The sequence below is a fragment of the Lagopus muta genome, chromosome 6, assembly GCF_023343835.1.
Source record: "Lagopus muta isolate bLagMut1 chromosome 6, bLagMut1 primary, whole genome shotgun sequence".
In the NCBI taxonomy this organism is placed as follows: domain Eukaryota; kingdom Metazoa; phylum Chordata; class Aves; order Galliformes; family Phasianidae; genus Lagopus; species Lagopus muta.
The window spans coordinates 53,121,730-53,143,546 of record NC_064438.1 but is presented as its reverse complement, the minus strand read 5'-3'; the positions used below and the strand labels follow the sequence as shown (position 1 = coordinate 53,143,546).

The window sequence follows — 21,817 nt, the reverse complement described above, 5'->3', positions numbered from 1 at the left end:
TATTCAAACAGTCTATTAAGAACAGCCACAGTCAGCTGATTTTCAAAGCATGTTTGAGAGATGAGTTACTGAAAGGTGGGCGGCCCAACAGGATACAAACTCATGGCAGTGAGTTCTTGAAGGATTCTCATTTCAAATAAAGTCATCCGCCTCATTAAGCCAAAACTGCAGTGCAAGCACCCGTCAAATAGCCACCAGAAACCCAAACTTGAGCACTTCCAAGATTTGTGAAGCTGTTCCTTCCTGCCCACAGCAGGCACTGCTTATGGGCAAAGCAAGTTCAGCCACCACAATAAGAGCTTCTTACCAAATTCTTTCAGTGTGCAACTAGAAGAACATTAAGGAAGGATGTAACTTCAGCCTCTGCATGCAATTTGAACAGTAACTTTATTATTTAATATATGAAACTCAACAGCACTAATGTTAAGACATCTGAATCTTTCTTCACTCTTTTTTCCTGGACGTTTGCACCTTAAACAACACCTCGGAAGGCAACGCTGCCCTAACAGTCCTTCTACATGGCAGCCTGATGCCAGCTGTTTGGGATTTCTGAGATAGTGTTCTACATTTGTATCTGCATCCAACTAGAAGGAAGAAAGACAAGAGAACACAGCTGAATCCAACAGTAGTTTATTACACACTCTTGGCAGATGAAGTTAGACACTTCAGTTACCGTGAATTTAAATATTAGTTGACGACTGCAGAAAGTGTACAAGTACAAAAATATCATTAACAATAACCAAAGGTTCTGACATTAACTTCTGAACAGTTGTACCCTATTATACAGCAACCACTACGTGATCCTCAACCTAAATCAGGGCTTGCACTTGAAAGCACTTTGCGTTCTGTTTAAAATAAAAGCTCTCCAAAAGGTGGAGAGACTGGGGGTACAGCCACATCATTTCCCAGATTACTGTCAACATATATCCTTGCCTAATATGGAGAAACCTGGGTTATATTTTATGGATACCTGCTTTTATTGGGGAATACAATAACAAGAAAAATATATGCATAGAATTTTAAAAGCTGAAGTCCAATATGCACAATATTTTTAATATATATTTATATATAGTACTACAGATTTCATACAGATCAAGAATAGGCCAAATTTTGGCCCAATTTTAAGTGCATTATTATAAAATCCCCTTCAGCCTCTGCTCTGACATTTCAAGCTATTAGCTATCAAATTATCTCTTTCAGTACTGGTATTATAAACACCCCTGTTGTAAAATCTTACTTTCATTTCAGGCCTATCAGCCTTGACTTCCACTAGACTTTCTAATAAAATAAAGTTCTCAAAAAATAAAACACCTCAGTGACTGGTTTAGTCACATAGTTTAGTCTAAACTGTGAGGGCTTCTTATTTACACTTCTGATTAATATTTTCAAGGTAACATTCTCCTCTGCACCCTTTACGCTCTTTGACCTTGATTACATCCTGCAAGCACTTACTACTTACTGCTTCATTTTGTTAAATGGACTCTTACCAATATGCAATTTACTTCAGGTACAGAACTAAGTGCAAAAACCATTTTCTAATGCATAATTAACTTGCTTAAAAACTCAGCATCTGATACAAGCATTTTAGAGAACACCTAAACAGTAATACTCTCTCTGCCATGTGATACCTCATTTTGGTTCCAAATGAAGTTTTGTTTGCCTTTGTTTCACAAAGTAACATAGGAGGAACAACATTAGTGACCCAGTTATCAATCAATCTGACTCAAAGTATTCACAGTATATTTTCAGTATGTTCATATATCACCTGGAACAAAAAACACACTTAAGCTTTCTATTGGAGTAGAGGGGAAATTTTTCTTCACTTTGAAGGTAACAGCATTGGACCAGGCTGCCCACAGAGATGTGGCATCTCCTTCTCTGGACATACTTAGGACCTGCCTGGATGCTCTCCTGTGCAGCCAACTGTCAGGAACCTGCATTAGCAGGGTTGGACTACATGACCTCCAGAGGTCCCTCCCAATCCCTACAACTCCGTGAAACTGTCAGACGTGGCATTAAATGATTCAATGTAACTTCCTGACACAAAGTCATCCAAAGCTCCTCAAAGCCATTTATAGCATATAGCAGGAGAGTGCTTCTGAGTCATATCTTAAAACAAAGGTTATTACAGAAACTTGAGTCTCAGTAAGCAAAAATCAGTTCTCCTGCCATTATGTCAGCTACTGACAGCATTCTGGATCTTGTTACTCAGCACTGCTACAGTATAGAGGAAAAAATGTCAATTAACTGCTGCCAGTGTACAACCAGATCCAGCTGCTGTGAAACAACTTCCAAGTTCAGCTCTTTAAAAGTCATGTAAGAACTGGGATAAGAGATCTTAAGAACAATCTCCCAAATCTCAAAGGCAAGGATATGACACGTACACCTTAGCAGGCAAGTCACCTAACACACACTAATCATTGGATGCATTCAGGGTTCATTCTCAATGAAATATATATGGAACTTGATGCAGAAATCCCAACAACATTAATAGGAGCTTGACAGCAATGGCCCCTCATACAACTGAATTGTTAAAACATCTTATATTGCATGTGAATCTCCTTTTTGTATTGAAAAAGCAAATACTGAAATAGAGACAACTTTTAACACAACAGATGTATTTACATACAGCATGCAAGGCCTGTTTTATGTATTTGAGCAGCTACAACAGCCACTAACAGCCCTTAAGTATTTACAAGTTCAAAAGAATCCTCACATAAGGAGGATTACAGGAAGTTTAGGACACTCATTAGGAAATAAACAAGAAATGTGTAAAAAAACACCAATGAAAGCAATAATAAGATCTAATAGCAGAGGAAAACCTGTCAGCTTTTAAAATCAGGACTATTTAACACTGTTCTGGTAAGAAGCAAACAAAACTACACACCACGTTCAAAGACACTGTTCATAATGAAGCACATCTTCTAACCAATGTCACGTTGGTTACTTTGTTTTCAATTTTTCCTCCAGAAGAAAAGCTGCACCTAAGCTTGAGAAAAGTTTCTAAGCAAAGTAACAACTCCCTTTGCTTTGCCAATTTACCTTGATTTTTCATTTTTATTTAAATTTGCAAGGCAAGTAATAAGGCAATGTGACCAGATGCTGAAGAGCCCCGTGGGTGATTCCATAGAAGAAAGATGCTTTAACTGTGGTTCACAGAACAGGAAGCAAAAGTAAGAGCTTTATTGTAAACAAGAAACTTTTCTCATAAGGAAAGGTTCTAGAACTTGCATCTGCCTTGCACTGTGGAACAGGTCAGGAAAACAAATTTCTTATGCATAAGCAGACTGGGACAGACTGCTGTCTCTTCTGTCTCATGGAAAAAAAGAACTGAGTTCCAAATTACACTCTACATTACTTTTAGCTTCAGCTTTGCAATTCAAATGGCAACCAAATAATCCCAATTTAGCTTATATCTTTTAGTAAAAAACGTGTATCTGTACCTGCTTCAATAATGTAGTGTTCTTTCCTAAGGACTTCATAAATCAGAATTGAAGTGAACAGGAATCGACATGTGAGTAATGCTTTTGCTTCACTCCAGGAGATGTATGAAGTACATTGCCCTTCTGAACAGACACTTCACTACCTTTTAAAAGCTTTGTTAAATGCATTTATAAATAATTTGGTACCAGCTGCTGCTCACACTAGAATCATTTTTTCCCACATCCAACTCCAGCAGTAGTTTAGGGAAAAGAAAGCGCTCTGGTTTTACCTGTTTTATTATGACTAATTGGAGGAATCTTAATTATTTGTGGTTAACAATGAATTAAAATGAAAATATTTCAGTTGGCTTTTTTTTTTCTTCTGCCTTCTAATACTAATCCATACTAGATGATGTTTTGTGCTAAACGTGAAAACAGAGGAGTAAAAGTCCATTCATGTAAACTCCACAAAAGCAGCTGCAGCCTTAGCGACAGGGCAGCAATGCTGTACAAAGCAACATCCCAGCACGTTTCCTACAGACCAAACCATGTGCTACATGGAACCTGGCACTCTGAAGTATGTATGAAAATATAAAATGTATACTTTGTGTAACAGCAGAATAAGCTACAGTGCAATTTTCCTTAGCCCAGTGAAAATCCTACCTGCATTTTCCCCACCCAGCATTCCAGATCTTCCACAACAGGTTCCATTAATAGTACAGCAGAGCAAGCACAGCTACAGAAGACGCTGTAAGAACATTCCTATTTTGTAAACTTCAAGTTCCTAGAAGTCAAATACGTACCTTAAAAATCAGGTTTTGTGCACACATTCTTTCTATGCTACAGTTTAAATATGCTTTACTATAAAATACAAAGTTAAGACATTTAATGAAAATGTCCTATGTTTTAGGAAAAGTCATCCCATTATTGTCCTCAGACTCTTAAAGTAATTGGGACTACAAACAACTTGTTGAGGGCTTTTAAACATAAGGCATTTTGTGTACATTCCTCCCAGCTATTTAATCAGTGACTGCTTTAGTGCTCAAAGCCAAGCCAGAGGAAATCAAAACCCTCAAAACCTTGGGAACAAATTTATCTTTCATATACATTCAGCATACAACTGCAATAAAGGAAAAGGCAAACAAAAATTAGAAATATGACTGAATTAAACTAACCATCTTTCACAAGGTAAGATCTTTTCAGCTGTAAAAGAAGTTCAACACACCATCAATTCTTTTGAATACATTCATAGCTGTGCATTCTGAACACACATCAGAGAAGTCCAATTTCATGTCCTCTATTGCCAACATATGGAATCTTGGACTGCTCTGAGGAAAGAGATGCAAAGTTCTGAGCTCATTCCTCCAGTTAAAAGAACCTCCTGATTGCAAATATTCTGTAAGAAAATGTGAGCTTTGTATTTTAGCCAGATGACTCCCTAACCAAATTATGGTTTTCCTGAAAGAAACAACGGTACAAAACAAAGTTAACTCATGTCTGATCAAACAGGAAGACAGCTCTGGCTGCAGCACACCAGTTCCTAACATGGAAACAACGAATTGGGTAACAGTAACAGACAAAATGAAACTCAAAAAAGAAGCAAATGAAATCACAATTAAAGGGTCACATCCTGCTCGCCACTGCAAAATGAATCATGAAAAGCCCAAAAGCGCGTAACAGTAAAACCCAGATATGCACAAACCGTTCATGAAGTGACCATACTGTGTTCTGCTCACACCTACCTGCCAGAAGGCCTGATGAATTTACATTGATAATTATCTTACAGCTGAGCTGGGTAAAAGTGATTATTACCTTTTAACACAGTGCATTAATGAATTAAAATATTCACTTTTTTCAAGAGCAGGGATATTTTCTAAGTGTACATCTAACAAGCACAGTACTTCTCAATCAGTTTGGAATACTACGTGAGGTCCCTTTCTTAATAGAATGCAGTATTTTTATTATTTTTATTTTCATACAATTTTGAACATCTTTCCTTTGTAAAAACCATCTCCAGAAAAATATATCCTCTTCAAGGAGCTTACAATACATGTTAAAAATACCTACAAATAGGTTATTGCCCATTTACAATCTCTTGAGGTCAAGAACAATTCTCATGTCATTTTACATATGCTATTTCAACAGTTCACTTGAACCTCCTCAGCAACATGGACAGTCACCATTTAAAAATACCTGCCTAATTATAAACCATTTTAAACACAATTAGTCTTTTTACATCACAGTATACGTGGCGCTTCTTAATTTAGCAACAGAAAGGCACAGTTATTAAACTGTAAGATACAGTACCTGAATCATACATGCTCTAGTGTTACCTACCACCAGTGCAAATCCAGACTACTTACCCTGCAGGGGATGCTAAAAAAAAAAAAAAAAAAGCTTCTATTTGGAGTGACTTTCTTTTAGAAAACCTCAATCAAATTAAAAGTTTGGTCCGTTAAATATGCCTATTAGCCAAAACATCTCACTCCCACATTTAGGAGATAACTGAGGAAAACCAACTTAGCATTGTATGACCCAACAACTTGAATAAGTTACTATGAAATGGCAAAAAAAAAAAGGTGAATGCAGCTTTCTGATTAGCTGTCAGACATACATGTTAAAGCATCAACATACACAGATACAGTATGACAGACATTCCAGGTACATTCACTGCATCACACACAGACTTTGTGACAGCAGTAAGTCTAGACATAGCATTTATAGACATCAGCACTTCAAGGTACCCACCTTCTGGCCCCACAGCACACCAGAGATGTGCAATGTCTTCTAAATGCTTTGTCTGCTATGTACTGCTGTGGAAGTGAAGACCCTGCTAAAAGCCAAGCTCACCGGCCTTCCCTTAGCAAACTAGTGCACCTCTTCCAAAAGCAACTAGCTCTGTTTTCCTACTTGAAGTGATCAATTTACATCAGGAAAGACCGATGAAGTGGAAGACGCAAGGAACAACAGACATGAGGGAGAAGCCAACCATTCCATACGTGATATAGCGATAGGGCAGCTCAACTTCCATGCGTTGTCTCGCTTTCCGTACGTCATCGTGTGGGATGCGAAATATTTTGCATGCCAGTGGAATAGTGGCTTTCTTCATTGCTATTTTTGTTAGTAAGAGAATTATTACGCCAATCAACAACCGTAATATGGCTTTTCCAAACACAGTCACCGTGAGAGAGGAAAGAGATAAAGGCAGTGTATCAAGAGGGGGATCTAGTTTCACACCCATCATGTAGTTCACATGAGAACCACAGGCTACTCCAGCACCACAGCCCAGTATCTGAGCTGTGTCTCCACGCGATGTGCTCCACGTGTCCAGAGTAAAAGAGAAGATGCCCAGGGCTAAATGCAGACTGATGATAATTAGGGGCGCATACTTGTAAGTTAAGTTGAAGTCATCAATCAGGTCCACAGCTGGATGGAAGACAATTAAGATGAGAATTGCATACAGAAATCCAGCAATAACATCCTGTTGAGGAGAGAAAAAGATGTTTTCAGTGTAGAAACTATTTTAAAAACATAGTTTAAGTTACATCAGCATGAAGACAAACCCAGCTGCTCCGTTGCTAAACTCTAATTGCAAATTCCCATCTTTTCATATTTACAGGACATGTCTTTTTTGTTAAGGATAAAGGAACTGTATTTGATCAAATGATATTGTAGAACTGCCTATCTGCTGGCTACAAGGGTGGCAATGAGTAATGGTAAGGCAGCAGAAGACTACAGCAGCCAGACATTAGAGCAGCAGGGATTCCAAACAACTCCAGATTCAGAATAAGCAACAGCAAAACCAATGAATGCTTCCTATTGTGCAAATACTGCTGAAGAGAAGGGGGAGGAATTTCTTAATACCTGAAGTTCAGTTTTGTCATTTTTTAAAAGCATCTTCATGAAAATGTTCCTCTACTTATTTTTCAGCTTATCACTAATTTTCAGCTACTGTTGATTAATTACTCTGTTACACAGAATTACCTACGAATTTTGTCACCTTTATTTGTTAATAAGCCTGTTGAAGTCTTTGTAGACATGAAAGCACTGAGGCCAAATCACTTTTATCACATGCTTACCAGATTTCCCACACAAGTCAAGAGGTATGATTCCCATCTGCAGTATTTGTGCTGCAGTCTTCAATCAATCATTTGTATTCACTTCCACTAAATGCTTAATAAAAGCTCTAATGCAATTTGACTGATACAAAATCAGACCTGCTCATTTCAGAAGCTTCCTACCATTTGCCACCCTACCCCCAACATCATGCAGCAAAGTTCATCTACATTACAGGTAACAAAATTAACAGGATTCACTCAACACTACAGAGATACAAGAGCTCTGAGTAGCCCAGTCTACATGATGCATTGCTATTTCTTGCATGACTTGGTTCTAGGGCATTATCTGTCTTTAGCTGAAATAGCAGTGCATCCCAATTGTTCTCCATACAAACGGATCTGACTTGGTAAGCCTCCAATTGCTAATGCAAATCACTCATTGAGCTCTTCCCTCAGCTGCCTTATTTTCACATGCTCCTTTTATACTTCCCCCATCCACCAGCTTATTTACTCACTACCAACTTCACCACTTCGTCAGCTTTTCTCCTTACAGCACTTAAACCTCCTTAGCTATCTTAGATTCAGATTGCCATTTTGTAGTGTTGTTTAGTTTATATATTTTTATATATTACCTGTGTCCATATCTAGTTTGGGTGGGTTTTTTCCTAATTTTTTTTATTAAAAATTCTATTTCTCGAGGATGAGAACTTTGTTACTCATTTCTTTTGAAACTTTGATATGTAAAACCCCAGCATATGCTCTGAAACCTGAGCACACACTGACAGCCACTCTATTATCCAACAAAACTACTTCTGCTCTGTAGGAGAAAGTCAGTCTATGCTTTACTACCTCTATCACCTAATTTTGCACTAAATCTGCTGGAGTATAAATTAACAGAAGCTTGATGTGTATTTTTAGCTACTGTGTCAGTTCTGTAAGTATTCTGCTAAACCTCCACATACAATTTATCTCAAGCAGGTGTGCAGAAAGATCTCTGTAGGATCGGCCTAAAGGAATAATACCTTCTGAGAGAGATACAGGGTACCTCAAGGGCAGATACAAAAACCTTTTATACACAAACTCTGCAGAACAACAAACACATCCCCAACATTCCACTGGTACTTCAGTACATGCAGCAGCCAACTGCAGGAGGCATTTCAAAGTTGTTCCAACTGTGATTCACGCAACGTGCCTCTTTTGAGTGGTCTGTAATTCAGTTTTGCTTATACACCTAATATAATCAGTTCAGCCTACATTGCTGTCACACCAGATCACAATTTAGAAATCAGTGCATGCAAGTCTAAAAATGATGGGGAAAAAAATCCAAGCATGAATTACTTTGCCAAAAAACAAACAAACAAACAACTGACTTCCAGATGTTGTTCTCACTCCACTTTTGTTACTTGCAGGACTTTCCTAGTTCTCTCCATTCAGTATAAACAAATTCATGCTTGAACAGTGCTGGGAAAGATGATGTAATGCAATCTGAACTCTACTGAATGAAGGCTGACTATAAGCTTTTTTTTCCTGCACTGAAACTGAGAACTGGAAAATGTGAATGACAATTCAGTGACACAAGCTTTTGTACAGAATATTAATGCAGACTGCTTCAACACAGCTCAGCAATTAACCTTTAGGTCATGCAACAAGAGCAAATGCAATCTTAAATATTGTAATCATACACCACTAGTATACTAAAAAAAACTGAATGAGGGGTACACAGGGGTACTGTAAGTCTTGATAATGTATTGCTTTACATTCTGCTTACTTTCATTCTGCTTCTAACACCCTCTGAGATCATCTTGTAAGGGGCTTTGTGCAGAAACTAGCAGAACTGCTACCCAAACACAGCAGCCAGGTATTAACATCACTATTTGTATTGATCTCAAATTTAATAAACATCAAGTCACAGAAATAACAACATAGAAGTAATAACAATAACCTGATAGAAAGCTGCTCCAAACTGCTCACTTCTACTGTCCTTTACTGGAGCATCCACTTACTACAGGACAGCCTAATAATTCAGTTAACACGTGTCTGGGTGCCTTGTTCCTTTCTATACACGCTTGCTGCATGCTAAGGACAGCCTAGAAAAACTGAGCACATATGGCAGATCATATTGCTACATGTTTTCTCCACTGAGGAAATGCAAGTATTCTGTTCCTATAGGTATCCTACAAGTCCTGTATACCCTGCCCTGTACCATGTAGAAGATACTCCAAAATAACATTAGATACAATGACTGCACTGTAGATGCTCCTGCAATGAAGTTTATGAAGTCAGAAATTAACAGAAGTTGTTAAAATGAAAATTCAGTATGATTATTTCTTACCAAAATGGAATGCATTCCCATATAAATTCTACTGCAGCAAACCAAAGAACACCAGCAGAACGCAAGGATCAGTCCAAACATAAGGGGATACTGGTAGGAAAAGAATTGAAAGATTGTATTAGTGTTTGGGGAAACAAAAAAAATCACTAAGAAATCTATGATTAACTACATAAATGTAACTTTCAACACCTGATCCATGCATCTCATGCTCATCTTTTTCTTGCCTGAGTCTACCCAAGCCCACCTGGCTACCTCCACTAAGTCTGCTTTTAATTAAGTCAAAACACTATAAAAATCAAACTTCTTCAATTTTTTCCTTGTCCTGTTCCTCTGCACTGAGGCCACGTGAATTTCAGAGCATTAGGACTCCTGGGTTTGGGTTGTTTCATTGTGGGTTTGTTTGTTTTTCCCAGACCAAGCAAGAACAAGTTACCAGATCTTTATAACAGTTCGCCTTGCCGAGCTGCGGTGCTCCAGATTTGAACCACAAAGTCAATCTTTGTGCTATAAGCTGGGGAACAGTTTCACCCTGGGTAACACAGCTATGATATGCTGGCATTGTCAGCAGCCATCCAGGCAGAATCTAGCAGCTTTACCTTTCTCATGATAGAGCAGAACTCCATCATTTACTGCTGAATTCAATACCCTGCAGACTGTTTTAGAGGTTCTGCAATCCACGATGTGATCTCCAAGTCAAGGTACTAAACTCCTAGCATAGTAATCTTTGATCTCTAGGAAATCATGTAAGTTTCTCTTACAAGACTTAATCAAAATCCATCAAATTATCACCAAGACCTTCTGGAAAAAAAAAAAAAAAAAAAAAAAAAAAAAAAAAAAGATGTTTTCATTGTTATAAAGACTCCTCATTAGGAAAGAACAATTTACTTGGTACTAATTAGCATGTAGCAGAGTGTGGAACCAGCATATTAACTTTTATAGGTTTGGGATGATTGACAGAGCACCACCTCCACATCTGACACCGCAGTAAGAAACTCTTTCCTCACCACTGCATTGTGAGATGTGGTGTAAAGCAAGATACAACTTCCCTTTTCAGCTTTCAAAATGCTCAGTAGTTACAAACAAGAAGCAGTCACAAGACAAAGCATTTCTTAAATTGCTTCACTTCCTATATGAAAGCAATGATATCAACATCAACTTTTTCATTATTTTCAATATAAGTAGTTTGAAGGGCAGAATACCCACCTCTTTAACCCCTTTAATCAGGTCTTTAATTCACCTGAAGTTGTACATTCTTTGTAAAGGCCATTTAACACATCTACAGACTTTTAAATCAGTATTTCAATGAAAGCCTTAAGTATTATTGGCTTTCCATATTATCACATCACTCCTTGAATTCTCAGCTTCAGATTGATCTTAATGAGACAAACCTCAGAGAAAAAAATTCCCAAACTATCAGAAAATCAGGAATTCTACATTTCACACAAAAACAGAAATGATTTTAAGGTGAAACCTATGTGCCCAGCTCCCAGCTGTGCTGCATCCAGTTTAAACTGATTAATGAAGCAAGCAGCCCTTTTTCTACTGCAATTTCTACAAACTGTACCCAAACAAAGTTACATCCCTAATAACTTATTTCTACTGGAAAGGAGGGAAGAAGCTCAGAAGCTGGAGGTTTGACAGGAAGACTAATGAAGTGACAGGACCAGCAGGGTACAGCAGCTAATGACACTGCTATGATAAGTTTGGATGGCGCAGGGGATGATGTTAGAGCATCTAACAGCAAGAACCTCAGAAGAAAGAACACAAAGAAAGGTGTATGTGAGGAGCCGTGCTTTAAGAGCTCTCAGCAAGTCATTATTACAGCAGAGGGACAGGAGAAAGTCTGGAAATGAAGCGATTGCTCTCAGGGTTTCCTCACAGAATCACCAAGGCTGGAAAAGACCTACAAGATCATGCAGTCCAACCATCCACCCATCACCAACAGTTCTCACTAAACCATATCCCTCAACACAACATCCATACGCTCCTTGAACACCTCCATGGTCGGTGACCCCACCACCTCCCTGGGCAGCCCATTCCAGTGCCTGACCACTCTCCCAGAGAAACAGTCCTTCTCAAGAGAGGCATTAGGGGAAGAAGCAAGCTGTGTCACTAACTCCCACTTTGAAGAAAGTTTTGGAAAGAACACCTGGCTCTCACACTGCTATATATGTATAATTTTTTTATGCTGTTGAGAACAGCTCTCCATTAATACACCTAAAAACACTGGACAGCCTGGTTCATCTGCACCAAAGCATCTGAGCTCTTGGATACAAAGACTTTCCTATCATGCCCCCAATAAAAAGCCAATTATATATTGTACAGTGGTTCACATATTCTTAAGCACAGCAGAATTTTTAACCGAACCCCAAGCAAATTACTCTTACTGAAATAGTTTTAGTATGACCTGCCAACAAACGTGTCCACAGTATGAAGCACATTTTGACTGTTGTTCCTTCCAGTGCATGATGCTGATATTTGTAGAAGTTCTAAACCCAGCCAGTTTCTTTGCACCCAGATGAGCTTACTCACCACAGTGTATATCACACAGAACAGTCTCCAGCCCACCAGAAAGCAGCAGACTACCAAAACAACAATTATTCTAATTTCCATTGGAATAATATTCCACAATGAAGTAGTTAAGTAGATTCCCATGATTAGCTCCCACACAAACCATTCCCTTCCCTGCTCCCAACAGGCACATGTGGGCAACTGTTGGGTTATGAAAACTGATAAGTTACTTTACTGATATAAAAAGAAGCTTCAGATAGACATAAATACGTATAAGATGAAAGAATAAAATTTGACCTAAGAAAGGTTTTAGCCTTCATCTGTCCTGCCTTACTCCAATATTATTTCTGTACTCCCTGCACAGCACACACACAACTGATATGATTTTCCCAAACCCCCAAACCCCCCTGTGGAGCATCACGAAGCTGTAAGTATGTGCTGGGACTCCAGAGTTTGCTGGATTTCTGCTAGGGAGCTCAGCAGAACCACCTCCCCTGTTAGAACAAAAATAAAGCATGATATCCTGCTTCTCCAGGGCCTGTTTTCACTCCTGCCTTTTAAAAGCAACCACTAAGATCAAGAATTCTTAAGCTGGTCCTACCAGTTTGGTGTTCTAAGATCTGCCTCGAGGTGATACGGCAATGGCATATTTTGTTCTCACACAAGGAATACATGTACCAGGTGACTAAAGGAGAATATTAACACTCTCACACGCTTTGCAGCTCAGTCAGAACACTGCTCAGCACCATGCCAAGCTGTAACACCACCTGGGGACATCACTGTGATCCTTAAAAAGTGAAAAGAATGAAGCATTAGCAAGCACTTTCCAGATGATGTTTCATCTGGAGAACAATGTGCCATTTCAGTATGTTTACGTGCACACAGTGAGGTAACACCATTCATAACCTCCCACTGTGTAGGCATATGAAATCCCCCAAATATCATTTATCACTTACTGGCATAATGCCTCGAGGGTATTACCATGTGTTATCAGGCCTGCTTTACAACAAACCGTGTTTCTCACAGCTCCTCTCTCAATCACAAATGAATCTTCAAAGAAACAGCTTCTAAGATGCTTTTGCCTTAAAACAGGCACATGTTATGGAATATTCAATTGAAAATGTTAATAGAAACAAATCAAGTGTTCACAGAATACATGCCTATGCTCTGTAAAACTTATTAGATATCTCAATTGCTTCTATGCCAACAGTTTAGAATATGTTGAATACTGACAGAACTGTGTAAGGCAGTTGTTTTTCTAAAGTAAAAAACCTTGTAACTTGAAATTCTTAGCCTTATATTAAAAAGCTCACCTAGTACTAAAGCTGAACTTTAAAATCACACATTGACTCCAAGGCAACATTTCTCCTTGAGGAAAGCACCCACTTTTCACATTAGATCAAATCACCGACCTCCACCTCACACAAATCTTTCTCCAAAATCCAGAACAAGACTTGGGTAACATGCATAAACATGTAGCACACCAAGCACTCCAAGGAGAAGTAGAGGCAGATGGAATTGACAGCACAGATAAAAAGAAATGCAACAGATAGTCAAGCTGCAGCCATTGGCATTTGGTTTTTAAATGTTGGCATTGATGCAATGCGTTGTGTGAAGGCAAAGCGTCTCCATCCTTTTATTTGTAAACCAGGGACAGATCAGGAAGAGTGTTTTTAAAAAACAAAATTGGACAAAGTACAAACGAACTGATGTACTGAATTCACACCTTCAGTTAAAGGTCTGGCAATAAAGCTGACTACCAGAATGCTGACCTTCCCACAGGCCTCAGTTTTGTTCCCACATCCAGAATCTTGTTCCAATCGAGTACACAGAACCAAATCAGTACTGTTTGGAAAACAGCAGTGAATCCACTCCCAGTTAAGTTCTTTAGCATTGTATGCCTTGTGCTTTCAATGGAAAATTCCCATTTTCTTTGACCACATCCTCCAAAGAGAACTTGTGAGCCTCTAACTGCATCACACAGCACATGTCCTCCCACCCCTTAGCTGACTTCATGCCAAGAGCCTCAATAACATAACCATTGTTTTAAAATGCTCATAAGGAAACAATCTGTCTGAAAAGCTTTGACCTCGGTCAGAAAAGTCTTTCTTTTAGAATGGAACATTTGTTAAACATACTCTAGATGCTCATTTCTTCACAGTTTAAAAGCACATTCTGTACTAAGTTTCCAGTACCCACAAAGGGCTCCAAATTAATTTTCAAGTATATTGAATCTTCTACAGTATGATTTTAAAAGATCACTGAATAAGAAGTCCAAATCTCAGGTTGAGTTTGAATTTGGGCCACTTAGAAGAAAGAATAGGAGCAGCAATTGCAGCACCATGCTTTCACCAGGAGGTCTGGGCTACATATTGGTGACAGTCATCTGAAAAGCTATAAACAATTTTGACAAAAACTACTGAGATGCTCTTTGGCCACATGAGTACAAAACACAACATTATTTTCTTTCTTCCACTGATGAATCTTGACAGCAAAAGGCATAAAAATCTGAATGCTGTATGACATTATTAGAATCTTCTCTTTAAGTTCCAAGATAAAGATTTCAGTGCCAACCTCATAGAGAGCTACAGGCTTAATTCTCCACTAGGTATCTGAAAAGAAATCAGGAGTTAAATAGGAACATGAGCCTGTCCTTTCTCCTTGCAAGCATCAGAAATAACCTCCCTCCCCACATCCCACAAGAATCACCTGGGACTTCTTCTGTTTATACCCTCAAAACCTGAAAAATATTTTTTTCTGCAAACTGATGTTCTACACTACTTAAAAATTTGCTTACGTGGAACTGAAACATATTTAATGCTGATCAACACAATTCCATAGGACAGGCTGCTTCACAGCCTTAGCACAGACCCCCCCAATGGATCTGTAGCAGGCTGCTATGCTCAGCTAACACAAACTCGTTAAGAATACATGCATCAGATAGGCCTCACCACTCTTGCCTAGCTTTCTGCACAAAGAAGCTACATTCACATGGGCTACAAAATACGCCAACTCAAACACGCAGCACAGGGCAAATTCTTCCAAATTCACAATTCTGTCTCAAGATCTCTTTACCATGCAAGTATTTGGGGCTTTCAGATCACCTCTTCAGCCAGGCTTCCCACATCAGAAGGGTTTTGTGTTGATTGCTTAACAAAAATGTAACTCAGAGAAGCACGCATGTCGCTCCCTGTGCAATCCCCACGATAGCAGCCTTACGATGAGACCATTCACCCAGCACCAACAGTTAATCATTCCCAGGGGTATCTAACAAGTCAGTCTCTTGAAACAGAAGAGGCAGACAATTCTAACGCTAAAACACAGTAGTGGTTCAACTGAGTGATGCAGAACTCTCTGAAATCCCAATACAGAGCCTGTCCAACCCACCTCATTTTATCAGATTCAACAGTGTTGCATGACAGAAGTGACGGTGCAAATGAAAGACTTCTGGAAGGGTGCTTGTGTTGGTACCACATTGCACACACAATTTGTACTATGGAGAATCAGCATGGCATTAAGTAAATGAAAACTACAAAATGCTTTGAGATGTGTCAGTCAAAGCAACAGTTACAAAACGCTTGGGCTCTACTGGGAGTCCAGTTGTAGGGCTTAATAGGCCACCATTCTCATCAGTGGAGTCATTGTTAGAGGGATTTGTATGTACAGCACAGGCAGACAGGGAGGATAATTCTGTCATGCTCAATGATCTAAACTGCTTTGCAAGATAAGCCCTACCCAACAATGTTAGTTAACACAATTAAATGCAAACTGCTCATTGATCAAGGCTCCATGCTCCCACTGAACATCAGTTTAACCAAGAAACACAGGAAGGCAAAGCCCGTAAGCCAGAAACTGTGGCCAAAGTCAGAGTGTACTAACTAACTAATCAGCCCTAACTCAAGCACAATATCTAATTGAAATCAGAAGCTCAAAGCCATCAATTAAAGTTTAAATAAAACTTTTTCCCACAGTCTCACATTAAGGCTTTTGGAGATCTGGCAGATGACAACCAGCAGTTCACACCATCTCTTCCACCCCACTCACAACACTGTTTTGAGCCAACCTGCATCTCAGGGAAAGCAGGCTTCCTCCAGTGTGACGGAGGAACTGCATTCCTTACGTTGCATGGGGATCTACAGCCTCTCTGTCTGTCCTTAAGCATCTGTCCTCCTCTTTCAGGGTATCAGAACATTCAAGATGGGAAGAAAGATACCATTTGTAATACTCCTTAATTGGTGATTTCATCTTTGTAATTCAAGCTTACCTAAATGTCTTTGGAACAGGTAGTGCATCCAACTGAGATTTAAAAATATATCTAATATTTAATAAAAGAATGCAAGAATCAAAAGTTTCAGGCAGGCTCTCATAACAAAAGGACAAAGTGAGAAACTACATTCCGCACTAGAAAGAACAGCTAGCTATCATTCAACCTAACATCTGACTTTCATCTAGAAGAAAACACTTGTGCACTTTCACAGGGAATGTTCACTGCAATCACATTTAAAATACACCATCTCTCCAAATATTTTACTTCAGTAACCGCATTTATTAGCAAATATTTTACTTTCACTATATGTAACCTAAACTCCTTCTGAATACAACATGAAATGCAAGTCGTTGTGAGAGGATTAATGATAGACACTGAATAATAGGGAATCTTAAATTTAACAATTTAAAAGAAAATCAATTGGAAATGAAATGTTGTGCTTCCAAATGGGCGATTTGGGCTGTACCTAGGAAAAATAAAGAACAGATTTTCCTTGTACTCTATATTGTTTAAGGGAAAGACTAACAGATCGTTTGATAGAAGAGTATTACACAATACTAGGAAGTCATAACCCAACGAAAGCAAACTCCAAGTAAGTTATACAGGAAAGCGATTCCCCTTTCACTTGAGTCCTGGGGCAAGAGCAGATCTCTTTGGTGTAAGAAAGCCCCTGAAGTGTCCAACTCAGTTACTTTTACTCCAGGAAAGCCTGCCAAGAGTTACAGCTCTACCTCCTAAAACTCAGCCCCATCCCACTACGATTGTTCTGAACAAACACTGCTAAGATTTGGACTCGTAGTTACCACGATAAGGTCTGTGTAATGCTTGCTTATACTGAGCACAGAGAAAGGCTGTACCTCAACATCTGCAGCAAGTTTAAAATCTAACCACCTGTACCTGCCAATACACATCTGCAACTTAATAGCTTGCCATTAACAGCTTGCCAAGTAAGTTAGATGTCAGTTCCAACTGCTTTTGTTGGTGGTGGTTTTGGTTTGAGGCATCTTTTTGTTAATAGTTTTTGCTCTTATTCTTTTTGGTTATTTAAAACTCTTCTATTTACAGAATAGCACAACAAAAAGTTCTCACATAGATTCTACCCCTTTTTCAAAGTCAGTAAAACATGGAAAACAGCAGGAGTGTTAGATGAAAGCTTAATTTCTATTAGAAATGTTGAATATCTTTCAGTACATCTTATAGGTTAACTTTTAACATCTAGAAATAATTTTTAAAGTCAGAAAGATTTTAAATGGTAGAATCTGGTTTCAGAAAGATCTGTTTTTCAAACTCATTTCATAGGAGGAATGAAATCATCTTGCTTTGCTCCCTCATTTCTTAAGTGTGTTCTAAGTGAAGAAGAACAAGGCTGTCTGCATATAACTTCTTAATACACATTCATTAAAACTGTATCTAGCCAATTAGCACAGTATTTCACGGACTGCAGTTGCAGAACCAGCAAAGAGGAGATTCAATCCAGTTCACTGCCAAAAGAGCTATTTTACACATTGTCAATTTGCTGGTTTTTAAGAGCAATCAAGGCAGGTTCTGCTTAGTACATATGTCATCAAAATCTGTGCAAAAATAATCTACTGATACTACTAAATGAGCTTTCCTACACACACAGAAAAAAAATCCCATTCATCTTTTATAGACATCCCTCTCACATCTAAGAAAACCAATAATATTCAGATATGTAGACAGCCCTAAAAACCAATTTCATGACGAAGCACCTCAGAGACAGAAATAAATGTATTTCATGAATATGCACAACGTGTGAAACAAAAGCCTGCCAGGCTGTAGCAGAGTAGGCCATCACATCTTCCTAGCAAAGAATATGAATCCCCAACAGCTTTCTTCTAGGAATGCTGCACCACCTCACAGAAGTAGATATGTAAGCTCTGGTTAAAGAGAAGACAAACACGTCACAGACTCCAACCTTCATCTCCTTCTTTCCTCTTGGGCACCCATTTAGTACACTGAGATAAAGCCACCGAGCGGAGATTGCAAACCATCACTGGAAGACAACAGTTCAGCTTCTGCACAAAGCTTAAGAAAAGAACTCTCTTTACCAAGGCGGCACACATGGCTTAAAACAATCAAGTTTCATAACAGAGTTTGTAAATATTAACTGCTTAAAAGTAGAACTATTACTTCAACTTTATACATAGAGCCCTCAAAACCTCACACTGAGTGTTTGTCGCCTGGAAAAGCGTTCTGCCTCACTTACTGCAGGACCTGGCACAGTGATTTAGAGGACTGAGTGCACGTCGGGCTTCCTTTGGAACCCCTGCTGTCGGCCACACAGCTAACAGCGTGCCACAATGCAGCCCGTGCCGCAGCGTGCACAGACGGCCAGCAGCATTCCTTCAGCTTCGTGCACTACCTCACAGTGCAAAAGACCCCCGAGTGCTTAGAATCATAGAACAGCCTGGGCTAAAAAGGGCCACAATGATCACCTAGTTTCAATCCCCCTTCGATGTGCAGGGTCACCAAAGGTTTGGATATTGATTCCTGCTAATTATTGGCACGTTAACAGCTATAAAGCCATTCGAAATTAAGCATAAGCCTCAAAGCAATAAATGAGCATCACCAGTTTACAGGCTGTTCAACTAAAAATAATGAGTTAAAGAAAAGGCAAACTGATTCAAGCTATAAGGTGACTCGAGGCAAAGCAGGCTCAGCAAAAAGCCCTTCAGCTCCTGGCTCCCCACCAAATTCTCAGTCAGTAGAACCAGAAGCCTATACAAACATCGGATGCCTATCGCAGCTGCGTGCACAAACCCTACAAGAGAAAAGCTGAAAAACCTCACGGGAACAATGCGCCCGTTTTTAACGCAGACTTGCAACGCACGCAGAGCTGACCGCTCACTGCAGAAAAGGGGCAAGAAGGAAGGAAACACGGCACGCCACAGCCTCACAGGACGGGGAGCTGAGCGTTACCTGCCAGCGGCCGTAGCTGAGCAGCAGCAGAGCCAGCGGGATGGCGGTGCCCGACATGGCGTGGGTGGAAGGCATGCTGTACTCGGAGTTGTAGAAGACCTCCAGCTTCACCACGGGCGGGGAGGCGGGCCGCGGCCAGCGGATGACATCCTTGGTGCACTGCCCCAGGTACATCACCCACACCCAGATGATGATCAGCCTGCGGCCCAGCCAGGCGTCCAAGTTCCAGATGCAGAAGGGAAAGAAGAGGATGTAGAAGAGCTCGTTGCCCAGCTCGGTGCCTAAGCTGAAGAGGTAGTAGAGGAAGCGGCTGCGGGCGTTGAACTCCTGGCAGCCATCCTCCTCCGTCAGGGAGTTGCGGCGCGGCCTCCGCCAGCGCCGTGGGGCGGCCGCGGCCCCTCCGGGCACGGCCCCGTTCCCCGCGGGATGCCGCCGCCCTCCCGGGGGAGACCCGCCGTTCGCCACCGGCCCCCGGCTCCCGGCCCAGCCCGCGGGCCCCTCCACCCCGCACAGCCGCTGGAAGGCGGCCACCCCGCGCGGGTCTTGCAGGTTGGCGGCCAGCCGGGCCAGGCGGCGGCACACGGCCATGGCGGGATGGACGAGGCCGCCGCGGCGGCGGGTCGAGGACGGCTCCGGAGGCGAGGAGCTGAGATGGGTCGAGGAGAAGCGGGGCGGCTTAACGCCCGGAGGGACGACGGCTCGGGAACAGATCTCCGAATCGTCGCTGGCCGGAGGACGAGACGCAGCGCCCCGCGCGCCCGCCGCTGCCGCCGCCCCCGCACAACGGCGCCTGCGCGCTGCTCCCGCCCATACGGGCGGAGTCCCCCCTGAGGGGAGTCCTTGCGGCGCGGATTGGCCGTGATCCCCTCTAGGTCCCGCCCTCAGGGGAAAGGGAACCAATCAAGGCTTGGCGCTGCCTGGGCGGCGTGCCACGGCCTCGAGCGTGAGGCGTGGAGGCGGCCGCGGGCGGGGTGTCGGCGGTCCGTGCCGGCCCTGAGGAGCGCGGGGTTGGCGGTGCGTCAGCCTCGGCAGCAGTCCTGTCGAGCTGGCTGTCCTTCCCTCTGCCGCAGGGCTCCTTGATGCTCCTGGCTGTCCCAGCAGTTGTGTTTCTGGACTCAATTATGCCCTAGTATGTTTGTACCTCGCCTTAAAATCAGGAGGCTAAACAAGTGTTAAATGTGCCTCTCCTTGCTGCTTTTGTGAGCAGCGCGATCCAACTGGCACTGACCATTACAAGGACTGTAGGAAAGCTGGGCCAACTGGCACTGACCATTACAAGGACTGTAGGAAAGCTGGGCTGAAGGAGGACGTATCTGAGGAGAAGGCCCAGCCTTGTGCAGTACTTACAGCAGTGACCTGGAAGCAACTGCAAAAAGTCATCTCAAAGATTAATGGAGGCTTGAAGGAAAAATGGCTGGAATGTTGGTAGAAACATCACGTCCAAACAATGAGCTGGGATCACACTCTATCAAAGAGCCAAGTGTGGAGGCTGTAACTATCAGATATAAGGCTAAGCCCTGGGAAGATACTGGCACAGAGAGGGACTTAGGGTTAGAATAAATAAGCATTTTCATAAGGGCTCTGCCATACAATGCTATGACAGAAGAGAGAAAAAAGGATCAATCAGGGTATAAACAATGGAATAAAACAGTGCTCATTGTACTTCTCGTGTTTGGCCTCAGCAGTGCCTTCCACAGGACAGTTCATACAGTTCTGGTTTTCATTTCTGAAGAAGCATATTGGGAAGTAAGAGAACAAGCGCTCAGCCAATAGGCTCTGGTGTTTAGGAAAAAAGGCCTTATGCTGGAGGTTTTAAGAGCTAAAGCTGTTAGAAGTAATCTAAAGGAATTGAGATTGCAGTGTATAAGAACATTCCTGGGGGAAAGTACAGGATATTAAAGGCTTCTTTAATCTATGAAGAAAGGCGTAACAAGAAGCAGCGGCTGGAGGCAGGCATTCAAATGAAATGAGACACACATTTTTATATGGTTAACCACCAGAAACCATTCCCAAGAGAAGCTGAGGATTCTTCATCATTTTATGTCTTCTGTTGAACATTAGAGCATTTCCGGAAATTATTTTTTACCCAAGCAGAAGATACACTTCAGTTTATTGGATGAATACAGGTTGAAATCTGATGGTCTGTGATACACATCGTGTCAGGTTAATCTAGTGGGACCTTCATGTTTTAAATTTTAAAGGCCTGAAGCACACATTTCATTAATAACCAAGAGCATTAGAATCTTTTTTTTATTATTATTTGTCCTTGCCTCAAAATACTTCCGCT

General features: G+C 41.0%; 2 protein-coding genes across 3 annotated transcripts in view; both read right to left on the bottom strand.

Moving 5' to 3' along the window:
• The window catches only part of WDR89 (WD repeat domain 89), a 320,794-nt gene that overhangs the window by 20,664 nt on the left and 278,313 nt on the right, over positions 1–21,817 (bottom strand). The window lies entirely within an intron of this gene.
• Positions 615–20,311, bottom strand: SGPP1 (sphingosine-1-phosphate phosphatase 1). Its single transcript, XM_048948690.1, has 3 exons — positions 19,531–20,311; positions 9,813–9,902; positions 615–6,903 (listed from the first exon to the last, which is right to left on the bottom strand). The coding sequence occupies exons 1-3, from the start codon at positions 20,116–20,118 to the stop codon at positions 6,352–6,354; spliced, it is 1,230 nt and encodes a 409-aa protein (XP_048804647.1). The 5' UTR covers positions 20,119–20,311; the 3' UTR covers positions 615–6,351.